The sequence below is a fragment of the Anomalospiza imberbis genome, chromosome 1 (genome assembly GCF_031753505.1).
Source record: "Anomalospiza imberbis isolate Cuckoo-Finch-1a 21T00152 chromosome 1, ASM3175350v1, whole genome shotgun sequence".
NCBI lineage: Eukaryota > Metazoa > Chordata > Aves > Passeriformes > Viduidae > Anomalospiza > Anomalospiza imberbis.
The window spans coordinates 79,738,712-79,758,000 of NC_089681.1; the positions used below are offsets into that span (position 1 = coordinate 79,738,712).

The 19,289-nt window shown below is 36.9% G+C and overlaps 1 protein-coding gene across 2 annotated transcripts in view; it reads right to left on the minus strand.

The window, feature by feature from the left end:
• CDH9 (cadherin 9) overlaps nt 1–19,289 on the minus strand; it is a 70,501-nt gene that overhangs the window by 37,721 nt on the left and 13,491 nt on the right. For both annotated transcript variants that reach the window (XM_068197374.1, XM_068197364.1), the window contains exon 2: nt 9,606–9,900. In XM_068197374.1, coding sequence (XP_068053475.1) covers nt 9,606–9,900 — 295 coding nt within the window. The remainder of the gene's footprint in view (nt 1–9,605; nt 9,901–19,289) is intronic.

Consider the following 19,289-nt stretch of genomic DNA (forward strand, 5'->3'; position numbering starts at 1 on the left):
ATTTAGATCAATTAGTGGACGAATCCTAAAGTCTCGTATAGTGCTATAAAAGTCACCCATTCTGCTTACTAATTGCTGCATTTGAACTTCTGGCACCTTCTTTCTTCCTATGAAAAATATTTTAGACCAGAACACTGTGAAAGGTCAGCAGGTGGAGGTCTAAGGGAGCTCAGAGGTGACAGACTGACAGTGAGTGGACAGTGGCTCAGTTCTCACAGGGCAGAAATAGAAAAATTGCTAATACCTTCCTGTGTTAGCAGCAAACACAGGATGTGTTATATACTTTTACTTGCCAACAGCACTTATACAAACAGCCAATTTCTTGCAGCACTAAGAGTCAGCTGTTACTTATAGCAGGTGACTCAATGGTTCTGGTTTTCCCAATGTACTGCCTCAGATTTGTGGTGACTTAATAAGAAATAAAAATTGTCCACATCTCAAAGGAAAAGAAAAAATAAGAAAGTAGTGAATCCTGTTTAGGTTAGAAGGATTTTGTAGCTGAAGAAAAATGGATATGTCAAGTGATTATTTAGCTGAGGTTAGACATTGCTGGATAAAAGAATCTCACCTGCTTTTACCTGCTATATTTTGCATATTCCTGCCACTTCCCTAACACTAGCTCTAGCATCTAATCTCATGTTATCTGAACCAGAGAAGAGAAGTAGTAGAAAGTGAATATTGATCTTGAAAAATCCATCTCTGTGATGATTTAGCTCCTTAAACTTCCTTCTTCTGGTTCAGAGGACAGTGGGAAAAACATAAGAGATCACACCTGGGAGGGAACAGTTAGGAAAGGAGAAAAAGAGTGCCTCTCCTTTTTCTGTAGATTGAGATCTTATCTGCAATATTAAAATGTTCTGTAAACTTTAAATTTGTGAACTGTTTGAAATCTTCACAAAAATGTTACAGGTGTTTTCTATCTGGGCTTCTGTAAAGCCTTTGACATGGTCCCCCACAACATTCTTTTCTCTAAATTGCAGAGAGAGGGATTTGATAGGTGGACTGTTAGGTCCATAATGAATTGATTGGATAATCACATCCAGTGTGTAGTTGTCAATGTCTCAGTGCTCCAATGGAAATCAGTAACAAGAAGTGTTCCTCTGGAGTTTTCACTGGGACCAGTGTCATTTTATATCTTAATTAATTACATAGACCAAGGGATCAAGGGTAGCCTTAGAAAACTTGTAGATGACTCCAAGTGAGTAATGTGATTGACACATATGAATGACAGGATGCCACCGAGAGGGATCTGGACAAGCCTGAGAATTGCACCCACAGGAATCTCATGAGGATTAAGAAGACTAAGTGCAAGGGGGCTGCACCTGGATCAGGGCAACACAGGCTGAGGCAGGAACAGATTGAGCAGCCCAGCCGAGAAGGATTTGAGGGTGCTCATGGATGAGAGATTGGACATGACCCAGCAATGTGCACTCAGAGAAAATCAAACACATTCTGGTCTGCATGGAAAGCATCTTGGCCAGCAGGGTGAGAGACCACCTGGAATGGTGCATGGGGATCTCTCGGATCCCCAGAACAGGAGCAACATTGACTAGTTGGAGCAAGTCCAGAGTAGGCCATGAAAAAGATTAGAGGGATGGAGCGCATTTCCAATGGGGAACAGCTGAAAGAGTTGGAATAGTTCAGCCTGGAGAAGAGAAGGCTTCAGGGTTACCTGATTGCAGCCTTCCAGGATTTCAAGGGACCCAATTAGAAATAGGCAGAGACACTATTCACAAGACTCTCTAGTGACAGGACAAGGCGGAACAATTTTAAACTGAAAAAGGGTAGGTTTAGATTATATATTAGGAAAAAATTCTTTAGTTTGAGGATGGTGAGGAACTGAAACAGGATGCCCAGAGAAGTAACCTCATTCTTGGAAGCATTCAAGGCCGGGTTGGATGGAGGTCTGAGCAACCTGATATAGTGAGAAGTGTCCTGCCCATAGCAGGGACCAAGATACCTTTAGGGTCCCTTCCAACCCAAGCTGCTTTATGATTCCATGATATACACAATACATATATATTAGTTTTAGATGTGATTACTTATATTGTATTTCAGGTGTTTATTTTATCTTCAGTCCGTAACAAAGAATAACAGTAGTTTTAAATGGATATTTAAGCTTTACAGAAATTATACACATTGATTGTGGAATGAACAACATACAGGGAAATCCTAACAATTCTGTACCATCCAGCTTGAAATCAGTGGAGCTGTACAAACTCAAAATAACCTGCTTACAGTACCAGAGCTGTCATAAGTTCCTTGCAGACATCCTTTTTGCTAGGAATATGCTGTCCATATTATATACATAGATAAATGTGTAGACAATGCATAGAATAATTTAAGGTAAAAATAATATTGATTTAAATAAGATGATTTTGGTGTTCCAGTGGTTTTCTTTTGAACATTCGAAATATGAAGTTTTAAAGCATCCATTCATACTACTCTTTTAGAGTTCTGCCTCATGCCAAATGCAAAATACTTATAAATACTTCCATATACTTTCCTAATAAAAATACTATACATGTCCTTAACAGACTTCATGCCCAAAAGAAAAAAACCCAAATACTGCAAAATTCTTTGAAAATATCCTGGAATGATTTATGATTTTGACTACTTAATAACAAGAGGGTTTTGAATTTTTACCTTGATGGCTTAAGAAAATGTTACTAGACACTGAACTCTTATTTTATATATTCTTATTTATTTCATAACAAATAAATTTTATAGCATGAAAATAAGAAAGAAATTAGGATAAAAATTCTGTATTTAAAAAAGATTCTGACATTTACAAAGATTTTGAAATTCTTTAGTTATATTGGCTAATGCAAAAAGAAATATTGAAAGTATTCTAGTTACAGAATTTCTGCCATCATGCTTAGTTTGACTAAAAGGAATTCTAATTCTGTTTTGTAAAATATGAAGTTGTGGATGAAATATTTATTTGAAATGTATCTTTCTCTTAAAGCTAACTCAATAATTCATTTTAAAATAGAGTGTACATTAACAGAATTCTGAAGTTTTGAAAGTTAGCCAACTAGTTTTTTAAGCTTGTGTCAAAGTCAAAACAGTCATTCATAGCTCCTTTTTATAAACATGTGAAACCAGGGAAAATATGCAAAGGAGAAAATATAAATATTTCCTGATGAAACATGAAAGATGAGAGCTGCTTCTCTTTAGTTGTTTTTAAACATCTGTAAATTAATGGTTACTGTCATAAGCAAATTCAAATATAGAAAATATCATGGCTACTGCATTTGGTTAATTTTCTTCCTTTCCTCTTTTTTTTTTTTAATTTTTTTAACCATAAGGCCTAGTTGTTCTTGTAAGAGCTTCCTATACAAAATAACTAACTGTTCACGAGATGTGCACTTGGGATTATGTGATGCTGAAAACATGGTGTAACTAAAAATAATATCAGAATGGAGCGCAGTCTTACTTAAATGAAGTAGTAGTCATGATGGTTATAGATTCCCAAGAGATGCTATAAAAATATTGAACAATGATAATGGAACTTCTAAGAGAATCAGTGTATAATTGGTGTTTCAGGATGTACTACTGCACTCAAAGACAACAGCACAGTAATAAGAATGGTAATGTTAATGCATATTATCCACTGTGTTTTACTGCATGCTCATCTTCCTTTTTATTAATGTGTGTGTCTCTTACATATATATTTTATTTATATATTTTTATTTAGAATAGTTGTACAATACAAGACATGTTTAGTCTTGCTATGATCCTCTACACCTCAGTTGAAAATGGTCATATTTATATTTCATACATAAAATTCTTCTTACAAGCCCCACTGATTGGCTAAAGAAAAAGTATTTTATTCTGATTATTTTCAATAAGAGTGATATAACGGAAAAATTGTATGCTCTAAATTTAACCCTTTAAAATATGCTGAGCTGTCTAGAAATCGTCCTGTGTAGAAATCTTAAAATATGTTAGGTGTTTTTGGTTAGAACTATAAATTTAGAAAGTACCAATTTGAAGACATGATTGGTAAACTAAATTAGGCATTGTCCCTTTTCTTAATAGAATCAATGCAAAAATTAAAAATTTGTTGTGAAATACTCATCAGCTGCATGCTGAAGAAGCTTGACGAGATAAAACTGGTAAGCCTTACTCATTAAAATTAGCAAAGCAGGTACAGAGGGATGTAATAATATTGACCTGGATGCCAAAAGGGATTAACTACACAGGACATCTCATTGCTAACTTCGCTTCTCAAAATTCTTAATAACTTTACTTGTAGACTGAGAAAAGTGGTTCACTCAGTGAGGTGCTGTGTTAGTTTTGATTGGATTTTATTTAGATTTTTTTTAGGAATTTTTCACTTGGAAAAATCCTTGGACTGATTTTATACTCATGTAAGCCTTGAAGATTAAATGAGTAATTGTAAGTGTGATTAAGGCTGTATTTTTCATTCTACATGAAAAGAAAATTAAAAAAAATATCCATGATGCATAATATTGTATAGTATTTAATTTCTCTGACATTTTTTGGGGATTTGGATAGATAGCTCAGAATAGGTCATGCTTGAAATCCACCAATTCTTCACTGAGACATGGACTATACCATAGAACTTTGGCATCCCATCAGTTTAAAATGTTGAACCTCTTTCTAAAATTTGCTTCTTTTATAATGTTTTGATTAACCTTTATGGGTTTTCCTGGCCTCTTTTTCTCATTTTTTGAAATTATATGTTATTTAATCAATTTACTAAATCTGACATGATTGACAGGATACTTCCAGTCCACTCTAGTATTGTTCAAAAATAGAGCTACAACAGTTATTATACTTTAGCACTTCAGTACAGAGGATGATTTTAATGAGAAATTCCATGTTATTAAGATATAGAATGTTTTAAACTACCTTTCTCATTCAATTTTTTAAGTCAATATCAGTTTAACATGATTATTTCCATAAAATTTATCTGAAATGACTCTGCAGTCATCTCACTTCAGTGGTTTTGATTAGTCCCAATACTAACTTTGCTACACAGCATTTTAGGTCTACCCATAACCCTTTTGGAATGGATCCTATTTAGGCATAGCAGGGCTAATTTATATATAACTTGATGGCTGCACAAACAAGTGCACAAATAAGCATTCATATTTCCCCAGGGCTTGAATAGGTTGTGCTGAAAATCCACGTTATGCTTTCACTCTTCTTACTATCAAACTAGTTAAACATGATGGCAGTTTGCTTATTGGTACTGAAAATCACACTTTCTGTCAGAGGTGTTGACTTACCATTTTCCCTTGTGTGCTCTAGACCTAGTTATTCCAAGAAACAGTAACACACTGAGAAGTACATAGTATGATTGCAATTTGAATAACAGATATACACGCAGCTGGAAACATTGCTAGTGGTGATTCCTCTTCAATTTCTCAGTCTTAGTGACATTTTCCTGGGCTTTCATAAATATCTGCTGTCATATTTATTGGACTTGGCAAACATAATAAATATAATAGTTAAGAAAAAAAAATGTGGTTTGAGACAGAAAATTGGGAAGAGATAAAAAATGGAAAGAAACTGGGATTTTCCTGCAGATTTTTGACCTAGAGTGTAACCATATAGTGACTTCCAGTCAGAAAACTTAATTAATTAGGTATGCAAGAATCTCTAAAAATATCCCTCATAATCTCAAGTGTTTGTGTAGGAAGTGCAGGAATACCTTGACTTTTTAATTTTAGTTAGTCTTAATAAAGATGATCACTCTCTTCTGCATATTCTTGATTTTACTCATTATTTTTATTTTCATCCATTTGTTATAGAAGAAAATATAGAATTAAAAGGCACCTAATTTTTTTATTCTGGAATCTTCTAGTTTTTTGAAATGCTTCTTTATTTCTTTTCTTTCTTTCTTTCTTTCTTTCTTTCCTTCTTTCTTTCTTTCTTTCTTTCTTTCTTTCTTTCTTTCTTTCTTTCTTTCTTTCTTTCTTTCTTTCTTCTTTCCCTCTTCATATTCATATTATTTGTTCTCATCTTTTTTGAGATGTATTACTTTCATAGCAACAATAGCCCTAATATGTATTGCTCAATCAAAAAATTTTCTTTTTGCTCTTACTTCATGACATGTCAGCCAGGAGGGCCAACCATGTCGGGTGGGTGCATGAGGCACAGCATCACCAGCTGGGCAAGGGAGGGAAAGGAAATTTCAGGAAAGGAAATTTCAGGAAAGGAAATTTCAGGAAATATCAGGAAATTTCAGGAAAGGAAAGGAAATTTCAGGAAAGGAAATTTCAGGAAAGGAAATTTCAGGAAATTTTGGGAAAGGAAAGGGAAAGGGAAAGGGAAAGGGAAAGGGAAAGGGAAAGGGAAAGGGAAAGGGAAAGGGAAAGGGAAAGGGAAAGGGAAAGGGAAAGGGAAAGGGAAAGGGAAAGGAAAGGAAAGGAAAGGAAAGGAAAGGAAAGGAAAGGAAAGGAAAGGAAAGGAAAGGAAAGGAAAGGAAAGGAAAGGAAAGGAAAGGAAAGGAAAGGAAAGGAAAGGAAAGGAAAGGAAAGGAAAGGAAAGGAAAGGAAAGGAAAGGAAAGGAAAGGAAAGGAAAGGAAAGGAAAGGAAAGGAAAGGGAAGGGAAGGGAAGGGAAGGGAAGGGAAGGGAAAGGGAAAGGGAAATTTTGGGAAAGGGAAAGGGAAAGGGAAAGGGAAGGGAAGGGAAGGGAAGGGAAGGGAAGGGAAGGGAAGGGAAGGGAAGGGAATAGGAGAAAAGGAAAAAGGAAGAAAGGAAGAAAGGAAGAAAGGAAGAAAGGAAGAAAGGAAGAAAGAAAAAGAAAGAAAAAGAAAGAAAGGAAGAAAGGAAGAAAGGAAGAAAGGAAGAAAGGAAGAAAGGAAGAAAGGAAGAAAAGAAGAAAGGAAGAAAGGAAGAAAGGAAGAAAGGAAGAAAGGAAGAAAGGAAGAAAGGAAGAAAGGAAGAAAGGAAGGAAGGAAGGAAGGAAGGAAGGAAGGAAGGAAGGAAGGAAGGAAGGAAGGAAGGAAGGAAGAAAGAAAGAAAGAAAGAAAGAAAGAAAGAAAGAAAGAAAGAAAGAAAGAAAAAGAAAGAGAGATTGGTGTCTATTAGAAAGCATCCAAATGAGGGCAACAAAGATGGAGAAGTTCCTTGAGGGAAAGCTGCATGAGGAACGACTGAACCCACTTGTTCTGCTCAACCTGGAGAAGAGGAGACTGAGGGGACCCATTGCAGTTACAACTTCCTTCTGAGAGGAACAGGAGCGGCAGGCACTGATCTCTTCTCTGTGGTTACCAGAGACAGGACTCGAGGGAATAGCCTGAAGTTGTGTCAGGGGAGGTTTAGGTTTGCTATTAGAAATAGGTTCTTCACCCAGAGGGAGGTTGGACACTGGAAAAGGCTCCCTAGGGAAGTGGTCACAGCACCAGCTTGACAAAGTTCAAGAAGCATTTGGACGATGCTTTTAGGCATGAGGTGTTCTTGGGATGTCTTGCTCAGGGCCAGGAGTTGGATTTCAATGACGCTTGAGATTGCTTCCCAGTTCAGGAAAGTCTATGATACTTTGGTTCTATAACTAGTTTTACACAACAATCCAACCTCAAATTACACTTTAAATTCTACAGGAGAGAACCAGCTAAAAGGTTTGGGTCGACTGCTTTAACAACTTTAACTTTTGGGCTAATATTTAAGTTGGCTTTTTTCAAAAAGATTGTACAAAAGGGACTCCAAGTAGAAATATATATATGTGCGTAATCTTATTTACATCTGTATGTACATCCTGACTCTTGAATTAGCATTCTTATGACTGAAATTCAGAAATATAGAGTATCTGTTTCTAGAATGGACTGGTCTGGATTTGGGTTCTTGTTCTATTCAAATTTAAAAAAATCACAAACCTACTTTTATTCATTCAAATTCAAATGCTAAAATTTCTCATTCCAGTGGTTTTTATATTCCTAAATGTCAGCTAAACAGAAGAAAGAGTAGCTTTCTTTTTTCTTCTTATTAGAAGCCAAAGGACATTTCTTACTGTTTATATCCTTTTTCTTAAGGAAAAATACACTCTTCCACAAAGTATGGACACTCCACCCGCTTAAAGTACAGTATGCTGTCATCCTCCTCATCAAATATAAACATTTCATAGACTTAGTATTTCTCAGGCAGTGCCAAAGCACTGGATCATATTCACTTCTCTTTTATTCATGACTCTCTATTGACTCTAATAAAGTTGGACTAAATGATAAACATGAACATCATTTTTTTCCTATCTATGCCGATAGAGTTCCTTCCTTACAAATATATTTTAAATTAAATATCTGGCAGACAAGTGATCTGCCAACATTTTTCTTTCAGTGGTTATCAGCAAAGTAAATTTTGAATGAAAAGGATTACCCTATTTTCCATATATATTTAAAAGAAGCATACTTGGGCTCCCCACATTACACAGGGTAGTGTATTTATTCCTTTCTGATGCTTATACAATTTTATATTATTATTATAATATATTTTGTAAGCACATTATATTTTATTCTATACAATAGTATTATTTATAAAATAGTTTTTTATTTTATAAAAGTAGTATTTATACTCTCATGTTTATAAAATAAAATCTAATTCTGTTATACTTCTACTGGTCTCAGAGATATTAGCTTCTGGGAATTATTTTGTGAAGATGCATATTAATCACAAGATTATTTTATGTCTGTTTTATTGTCTCTCTTTACAATGCCATCATCCACAGCTGATTTTGCAAAACATTGCAGTAAATCATGAAAAGTAAATAACTCTTGAGAATTTTTCTGTTAGTTGTTTCCCATAGCCTAGGGATTTTATGATTACTTATCTTATGAGAGAAACTGTCTCTGCTGTAAAAAAGTGGAGTACTTAGGTAATCATGATAACTTCTGATGAATGTATGCCGGTGAATATTATCTATCACTTTATATATTTGAACAAAACCCAGAAAATTATTTTCCTGCAATGCTGTATTTCTCATATCTACTGTAACTCCACATTTTTATTTTTCATTTCAGCAGTTATAAATAGGTGTAAATTTTTACCCATAAAGTCAAATATAATAATATTATAATATTCAAAATAATTATAATATTATAAAGTCCATAATAAACAAACAAGCAAACAAACAAACAACCTGCAAACAAGAACTATCAATACTGATAAGAAAAAGAAGGAAAAAAAATTGTAAAATCATATTTTTCATCATTTTGATGTATTAATTGATTTACATACTCACTTAAAGTTGTTTCTTTCTAAAGGTACAAAAAGTTTTGGTAAATTAGACCTTAAAATACAAAAACGATACTCTTTATGCAAGTGTTAGCATCAGCTGTGACAAAACCATGTAGTAACTGATGAGACAGCCATACATGCTGCATTTCTTGATGGTTCCAGTGGGCTTGAAAGAGTAAAGAGTAGCTTATAGCATGGAAAAGGGATTAAAAAGTGGATAAAGATGAAGCAAATGAATAAAACCAGAAACCAATTATTTATGGTACATTGCTGGCAACAGAAATTATTCCATGAATATTCAGAGCAGCTAGTGGCAAGTGCCTCAAATAGTAAATTACTTATAAATTCCCAATCAGCTCAAGTCTTTTTGTATTTTACATAAGGAGTTTTTACCTACCAACTCCAGACATCTCAGGAATACTGGCGGTGTACATGTCCTTGGTGAATTTTGGTTCATTGTCATTGATATCGTGGATTTTAATGATAAATTCAGACTCTGGCTCCACTTGTCTTCCAGTTTTTCTGTCTATAGCCTTGGCACGTAGCACATACAGGGACTTTTCTTCTCTGTCCAATTTCTTTGCAGCATGAATATCTCCTGTATTTTCATCTATAATGAACAGACTGCCAGCCCCATCTCCCGTTAATATGTATTTTAAATTTCCATCTCCTTTATCTTGGTCAGTGTGTAGCTTCAGAGAGGTAGAAAAGAAGAATTTTATAAATATATGTATTGTTATTACAGATCAAATAATTCAGCATATATGAATAAGTCTGTACAATCTTGACTGTAATTGGGGTCAGTAGTGGTTATCTTCTGTCAGTCTGTTGGAAAAATTGAAAATTTTAGGTTCAGTCATACACAAAAAATAGCTGCAAACAAACCCATAAGGACAGAGGAGGAAGTACAGGTTGTTGAAATACTATTTAAAAAAACAAATTTATAATAAAACATTTTTTTTTTCTTTGAACAGCCTGACCAGAAACTACCAGAATTCTCCTTTTAGAAGATGACAGGGACTGTAAAATTCCCAAATTTCTATTTGTAAAATAACTCTTGCCTTGTATTTGCTGGTTGTTGGTAAGGCAATCAGTTACCTTGAAACAAAATAGAAGAAATGAGTTTTAAGGATTAGAAATTCTGAACTTCCCCAAATCACCTATAAATGTTCTGATTTAAGTAATATATATTTCTAGTTGTATTGTTTTCTTATTTTATATTTTTAAAAAACATCTTACCTCTATTGATTACTTCCTTCTTTCTAGTCCTCTCCACACAGAAGAAATAATTTTCAAGAACACTAGGAGGTAAATATTCAAAGCATAGAGAGGGCTTTAACAATCCTTTTCCTACTCAACCTCTTTGTAAGAGTTCAAAGTGCTGTCCCTGTGAACTTATAGGCACTGGTTAATTTGTCATACAATGCCATTATAAAAAAGTGTATAAAACCAAAATCAAAACAAGACATTGAGGCTGACTCAGGCACTAGAAATTCTCACATAATGCACTTCTTCAGGAGTCTATTCCTCTTATTTCATTTACATGGACCTGTAGTTCATTTTAATGAGCTTCTGCAATAAATTTTCCTTATATAAATCCCTACAGTCACATCTGGCCACGAATTTGTGACTTGAGTGCTTCTCAAGCATGGACAGAGAGAATCTTATCTTGGCATGTTTTCTACTTCTCTGAATAGAAAAATATCAACAACCTGGGAAAATATTGTTCAGTATCAATAATGATATTACTCTAGAGAGTCACTAGAATAATAAATTTATTTTTGCCACATCTTGCCTTGTTTCTGTATTCCTGTCATGTTTCATGGCTGAGCCACTGAACATTTTTATTATTCTACCTGTATGAAGAACGATTGCAATAGATTTTTTCCAAATTATTCACTTTAATTTTTCCTCTCTTTTAACACAGTATCATAACACCAGTCACCAAATACTATATGATTACTGTTTTGGTCTTCCAGAGATAAGACTGGATGAGATAACCATCCAAGGTAGGTTATCTCATAGTAAATTTTAGTACCTACGGTGTTCAGTGTCTATCTGTAATAAATACCTGTGAAAATTATTAACGACTGCCTGGTCATCTGCTAAAAAAGAGGCTCTATACGCTAAAAGGTGCCAATGAATAGCAGGCTGTAAACATAAACATTACGAGCTTGCCAACCTCATTTTGACTGCTCGTATGAGCAACTCTGCTGGTCATCAACCAGGGTCTACAACCTTTTGAAAGAGACAAAAATAAGCAAGTGGTGGGAGCAGTGATCTTTTCCATGCTAACAAGTGGTTTCAATAAAAAATCATATCTGTCCATTGCCATTCCTTTACCCACACACCCTCTAGAGATTACGTTTGTTTATTTTATCCATCTGTTCAAACTATCTACAAAGATGTCAGGTAATTCAAACTTTGATAGGTATTTTAAGCTTCCTACTTGTCTCAAGTTCCTAACAAATAATAGAATTTTCAAGCATGATAAAATTGTGACTAGAATGTGCTTTCTTAGCAATAAAGAGTTTTACCACCTATTGACAATTTACTATTAGGAAGTACTACAAGTATGTTTGCAAGCCATCAGTTATCCTAAATGTGACAATTTTTAATTCCTATGTATGTTTTGTTTTGCTTTTCACATTAGAGGAATCTCCATTTATCTGTGAAGCAATTTTGTAACATCATAGCTTGTGAAAAAGAAAAGGGACCACTTTCATATATAAGAATAAATAAAGTAAAATATTATCTGGCATCCTATAAAAATACAATACTAGTTGTATAAAACAGAGCAATCAAGCCATTTTCTTACTATTTAGAATTATATGAATACAAAATATGCTTTCTACTTCTGAGACAGAGTAGCTTCAAATAAGATTGTGAAGGTTTATGCAAAATCAGTATACTGATATATATGTATTTGTAAAGAGACACTGCAATGTAATTTTGACTAATCTATACTGTTTTTTGATGAATAGTAATCCTCTATGAACTGTTTAAATATTTTGAATTTGTAATATAAAATACAATTCCAGCTTTTCAAATGTTAATTATTCTACATAAAGTCTACAGAAAATTGCCTGCAGTAAATCACATGCAAAAATGTGGTATGTTATAATAATCATGCCTTTTTATTGACTAAAAAGCAAGTAAAAAGGACAGAAAAAAATTCTAATTCTTCTTTCCAGTTAAAGTGAATAAATTTACATACAAAATAGTTTGTGGAATTTTTTTCATTAGTAAACTGTTTAGGTGTGTGAAGGAGGCTCAGATGTTAAAATTGGAAAAATAATATTAATACATGTGATCTGAAGTAATCCTTGACTGCTGTCATTTCCCTCTACCATTTACAGACTCAGCAGGTCTGGGAAAACTCACCATTCACAGAAAACAAAACATCACTCCTGTTATGTGCTGTTATATTTTAGTTAAATGGTATGCTCTGTCTCACCCCTTGAAAATGTGTGGTTTGTTCCAAGCCTGTCATCCTCCCCTGCAGTATCATGTGTCTGTAATTCCATTGGCCCAATCTGTTCTGCGCCCACTTTGAATATCCCTGTTAAGTGTGCCGGGGGGATGGTTCTCTCTCTCTCTCTTAGCTGGCTCTCCCTGGCCGCTGCTCTCTCCCCCTCCCCTTCCCCCCTCACTCCCCTTTCCTCCCTCTCCCTCAGAAACCATGCTGCCTCCTGGGGGTAGGACCCCCAATAAACCTTCATCTAATTAGCACCCTCAGAAGCCATGTGGAGTCTCCTTGCCTGCCTGCTGCTGCTACCAGCGAACTCTCAGCATTGGGGGGCTGCCGGGGACTCCCCCGGGGGGTCCCCCCCCCAAAATGCACCACTACAAATGGCGCCCAACTCCAGGCTCGAGGATCAGCAATTCTGAGATCACCACCGCCCCACCGGGCCTGTGCAGAACCCCGCAGAGCACTGCCTCCAGCACCATGGAGTGGCCGTGCAGGGCTGTAGCTGCGGCCCCGAGTGGCCCCGTCACCACCGCGAAGATGCCTCAATCCCACCACCACTAGCCAGCGCACGGCCCCGGTGCAGGTGGCGAGGCCCTGGCGCACGCTGGCATGGCGCGATCCCAGTACGGTGCAGCCACGGTGCGGGCCCAGGGCCTGGAGTGGCCCCGGCCCGCTGTGACCCCGCCGCTGCACACGCACGCCCCGGCACCCAGAGAAGTCGCATGGAGTGCACCCAGCCCCCAGCCTGACAGCAGCAGAGGGGCCCCTTCAGAGCAGGCGGACCGTGCAGAGCGCCGAGCCCAAGCAGTAGATGCCTTGGACCACAGCAGTGGCAAAATTCCACCAGTTTCCACGAGGAAGCCACCAGATGACCCAGGCACTGCACCCCCCTCAAAAACTGCTTTCCTCAGTTCTGTGACCTCCTTCCACAGTCTTACTCTCTCTCTCCCTTGGCTGCCCCTTCTCCCTAACTTTATCCCTAACCCGCCTTCCCCTAAACAAAACCCCAAGAGTACCTAACGTAACCACAACCACGTGTCAGCCAAGATGGCTCCAGCCACATGGCATGGCACAATCTCCTGCTTTCTCCTTCCCTAAATCCCTTTCTTTCTGCTCTTTCTCCCCCGTGCTCCCCCCCTTCACTGTTTCTCATGAACCAAACCCCCTCCTTCAGCTCATAATTCCCACCTTCTGCTTGGGGAAGAAGCTGAGAAACCAGAACCCAAAGCAAAAATAATTTTGTAATACCAGTTTTAACAGCCTTGTATATTTAGTTGAATTGTAAATTGTACTTCATGATCTCCTTTTCCTGTTATTCTAAGAGCAGGATAATATCCTTCTCTGCAATCCATACCCTTTTTTTCCTTATTTTGGGTAGTTCACTGGGAGCAAACTGCTCGAAGGCGCAGGGTACCCTGAAAAGATTTTTCTTTTGCAGAGTCCCTGGCTCCCCGAAACCTCCTCAGTTCCCAATCCCTATCCACTTGTTCTAGCTGAAAAGAGCTCGTCAGCTAGAACTTTTATCCTAAACCTCTGACCTTTTTATAATTCTTATCCCATACCTGTCTTCTCTCCATTTCCCTCCCGTGCCCATGAAGTAGTTTTTACAATTGTGCATTACTAGTTTAAGTGTGTGTTCATACTGCAGATTGTCTGTCCTGTTTTCAGTTTTAGAAAGCAGGGGCCTGTCAGGTCACAAGGGTAGATCCAACAGGAAGCAGTTTTCAATTGTTTCTTGAATAGCGAGGGTTTAGATAGTACTAGACTGCTGGACCAGAATCGCTTTTGGATTTATGCTGTCCTCAGTAGGTTTTGAGGGTGAGTGATAACCTAAAATGGTGTCTGGGAAAGTATTTTGAGATTTTTTTTGTGGTGAATAACCCCTACCTCCACATTCCCATGGGCCGTGGAGATACCGGCGGGAGGGAAAAGGAGGGAGGAGGGAGTGACCTAAAACCGGGGGTCTTCTGGGTTAAACTGGTTGGAAGGTGGAAGCAGTGGTAAAGCTCCGATCCAAGGGTGAGGATCTGAGGCCACAAACCTGTGTGGAGTCTGGGAGGCTCCAGGTGATTAAGCAGTGGTAAAGCTCAGATCCAAGGGTGAGAATCTGAGGCCACAAACCTGTGTGGAGTCCAGGGGGCTCCAGGTGTTTTCCTGTCCCTGAGAGGGGGAACAAAAGTAGATGCCATAGCCTAAAAGTGGGGGTTGTGGTGGTCCGAAAAGCCAGTTGGAAAAGGTGGGACACCATTGGGCCAGTCACGCTGAAAAGGCCAATCCCAAAACTCCCATATGAGCTTAGTGCCAAAGGCTGAAGCCCTTTAAGCACTCGCCCGTGCTTTAAATTAGTTTAAAAATCTGCAATATGGACCCACTAAGCCATTTATTACAATTAAATACTCATTTTATCTTTGTACTGTGTTAACACCCTTTCAGAACTGAACAATACCTCCCACCAAAGGCAAACAAGAAGTCAAATAGACTGTTTATAGTGTATTCAATTTATCCTCACTGCAATTGTACTTATTTTATGCTGTAAAACTGTGTAATTACTGCTTCGTTTTGAAATTGTTAATTATCATAATTCTCTTCATCTTTTTTTTTTCTAACAAAAAAGAGTGAATTGTGGTGTTATATTTTAGCTGAATGGTATGCTCTGTCTCACCCCTTGAAAATGTGTGGTTTGTTCCAAGCCTGTCATCCTCCCCTGCAGTATCCTCTGTCTGTAATCCCATTGGCCCAATCTGTTCCACGCCCACTTTGAATCTCCCTGTTAAGTGTGCTGGGGAGATGTTTCTCTCTCTCTCTTAGCCGGCTCTCCCTGGCCGCTGCTCTCTCCCCCGCCCCTTTCCCCCCTCACTGCCCTTTCCCCCCTCTCCCTCAGAAACCATGCTGCCTCCTGCGGGTAGGACCCCCAATAAACCCTCATCTAATGAGCACCCTCAGAAGCCATGTTGAGTCTCCTTGCCTGCCTGCTGCTACCAGCGAACTTGCAGCCTTGCCCCCCCCCCCCCCCCCACCAAACGCACTGCTACACTGTTATTTATTCAACATGACCTTTCTCTAATTGGCTTGGGATAGGTTAGAAAGCAAAAACTTCACATGGGTGGAACACAAACTTCAAACATATACATTCTCATATCACAAATTAATCATTCTGCAAGTCAGAACCATGAAACACTTTGATCAATGAAAAAACCCCATGACCATCACCCCCCCAAATCAAACCTACAAAGAAAAATCCAAACAAACCCTGCTCAAAATCCCAACTAAAAGCAGATAATACATTAGATTTCTTAATATGTATATATAGTACATAGTGGCCACTGATAACAAATGCCATCCCCATTAATTAATTTGAAACATGTTGGAATGAAAACATAATCCAGATACGCTGTTGAGTATCTGGATTTCTTAGTATTCCTTTGCACATATTTCTCTCTTTGTAGTCTTCTGTGTGACTGGCTAAAAATTTCTCAACACAAATTTTCATGTGGATAATCGGAGACAAAGATATTGATTAGGGGAATTACAATCACCTATTTTTTTAACATTATATGTCTTATAAGTATGGGCATACTTATAAATAGTCTCACAATCTTTTTTTTTCTTTTTTCTTTACCAAAATAAAGTGTGTCTCTTAAATTAGTCCGTCTATCCAATTTTGTGAACTGAATTTTTATGTGATGTGATAATTGAAATCTTGATATTCTCAAAAATCTTGACATAATTTTATGTGGATCACTGTTACTCTATTTTTCAATAAAAAATGAGTAAGCAAGCAGAGATTATTTCAGCGTTGTGTTGCATAATTCTATTTTCCCTAAATCAAGTACCTTGCTCCACCAGTTTACACGCCATCTTTATTTAGTACTCAATATTTATCAAAAAAGGTGCTCATGGCACATAACTTGTTGGTTTTAGGCAGTATTTCATTTGACTGGGCATTCTTAGTATGTCTGAGGCTAATTCATGACTTCTCTCAAAAGTGCTGTTATACACATTAGACAAGATATCAATATTCTTTGAAGTAAAAATATATTTCACATTGTTAAGTTCAGGAATTGGCATGGAATGTCAAACAAAATATAGAGTAAAAAAAAAAAAGGAATATTACCTTAGAAAAGAGTTCCTTAAACATCCATGCTTCTAATTAATTCAGTTTTAATTTACTAAATTTCCAGTAAAGTGCCACCAATCTCACTCTTAACTGTTTATAATAGACAGTACCTCTTTTCAAGTTAGGCAGACATATAATCAATGGAAGAGGAGAGAATCAATGGACACAGTTAACAACTTATATAGTGATATGAATGCATTTTCTGCATTGATAAGCAAGAATTTGCCAGACTTCATTTAGATTTCATTTTATTTGCAGTTTACTTCTGTAAAACTATTGTTGCAGAAGAAAAGGAGAAAAAAGAGCAGTAAGAGCTACTTATTACTAGTGATGGTTATAAATAAATACAGTGAAAACACTTATATGGTTGCCTAAATTCAGAAAAGAGGTATAATCTCCTTTGTGGAGAGGGGAGAGGACAGACCCGTGTTTATGTTGTGGTAGGCATTCTGCTAATGCTTACAAATTCGGAGGTTTACAGTGTACTCTCTATCTTGGTATAGAAAAAGGTCTATTACTGAGAGAGAGATCTCTATCTCTTACCTCTACTGCCTCCACCCATACAGTTGTCTCCTGCAGAAGAATCCTGATGTCCTGTGGTCTATTTGCCTAAAAATGTTTTCTAGTAGGAGTGAACAATTTTCTTTCCTTACCTTTAAAGTGAAGAAAATACACTGGGGGTTTGTTGTGGGCAAACAAACTTTTTGGTGGCTTTAAATTGGTATATCTGCATGTTTTAGGGAGATGAAGACCAGGCTAATTTCCACATTGTCCTGGTGACACTACAACCAGAACACAAATGAACACCCTCGTAAAGGATATGTTGATGAATCAGGATTGCATGGAGCAGCAAAGTTAGAATACAGATGCACATGGGATGGTGAAAAGGTGCAGAGTTTTAAAGTCAGAAATATTATAAAAAACAGGGAGGAAGTGTTCAGATGTTTCATAAACTAGAAGCATTATATTAATAGCTCTACAGCTAGAAAATGTTGAGGTTTGGTTGCAATGTGCCCAGACCTCCTGGCTCTGGGGTATGTGTAGAGAAAGAATAATAGACTGTAGACAGCATGAACTATCAACCTAAAAAATGTTATCAGCTGTCAGATTTAGTATGATTCTTTGAAATATCCTTATATCTGTTTACATTTTAAAACACTAAGTATTATAGCAAGCAATGGGAAGGGACGTGGAAACATAATCTATTCAGGTGTGTCCAAAGTGGCCCTTTCTAAAACTAGAGAAAAATAAAGAAAGTTTCTCTATTTGTAGGATTCTTCAAACATCTTTTAATCACAGTTTTTAGCTAAAGCTCCTAGTCTAAGGGAAGAAACATGCTAAGTAAAGGAAAATGTGTGTATGTTTCTTCTACAAAGCCATGTGTCTATTTACATCAAATTTCTATTCATATATGGTGATTATATGATGCTATTTATTCTGAAACTGTGAAACAGAAAGAAATTGAGTTTTCCAAATTATACCAGTATGTATTAAAACACAAATTGATTTGAGCCTGGGAACTTGACTATAATTATCGTTCTTAGCTTGCTCAAATTAAAGAAGGTTGTGTATACAGAGGTGGGAAAGAAGACAGTATTTGTGAAAGAGGGTAAGTATTACTTGAAACAAAATAACTTCATTCTAATCAAAAAATGAAAGTGGTGTGCTAGAAATAAGGGCTGGTATCATCTCAGCCAAACCTAAAATCTCACACACAATGTATTGAGTGCTAGTGACAGGCAGGATATTAACTAGTGCCCCTACTGTATAATTTCAGACCTATGTGAGATCCACAGCAGTTAGGATATAGCATCAAAAGCAGCTCAGCCAATATTATCTTTCATTAGCATTTTAAGTAATTAAAAACTCTGAAGACATCTTAATATCTGCAGTAGTTCTTCAGTGTGGATTCAAGTAGCAGTACATGCATTGCTTTAATTTCCTATTTATGTGTGTTTAATCAAAAGTTTTATGTATGTGCTAAATGGCAATGTATTTACCTGACTTGAATTTGTGACATCAGCACAAACTTCTTAATTAAACAACCAGACTCTCTGAGTGATGGTAACCTAAGTGACTGTATATTAAACAAGGCAAATGACATTTACTTTCCTTATCTTCTGTTTTCCAGCATCTGGTTCTTGTGTTCAGCTGTCTATTGTTAGCAATTCTCTAGGGAATGATATTGTGAAAAACACTGCTGACATCAGCTGCAGGTTCTGATTTTTACTAAGCACTTAAGGGTAAATCTTGTTTCCATTCAGGAAGAGTTCAGCAGAATTCTGAGTAGTCTTTTGGTTTGAATGATACAAAAACAACATGGGGAAATTCCATATGTATATATATATTCTGCATACGTAGGAAGGAGTCCTGGAAACCAGAGCTGTATCTTCATGCGCCTCCTTACCCTTCTTAACTTCTCTGTCTCCTGTGCCATTTATAAGTTGTAGTCAAACCTGAAAAAATGGTTGCATCCTTATTCTGCACAAAGA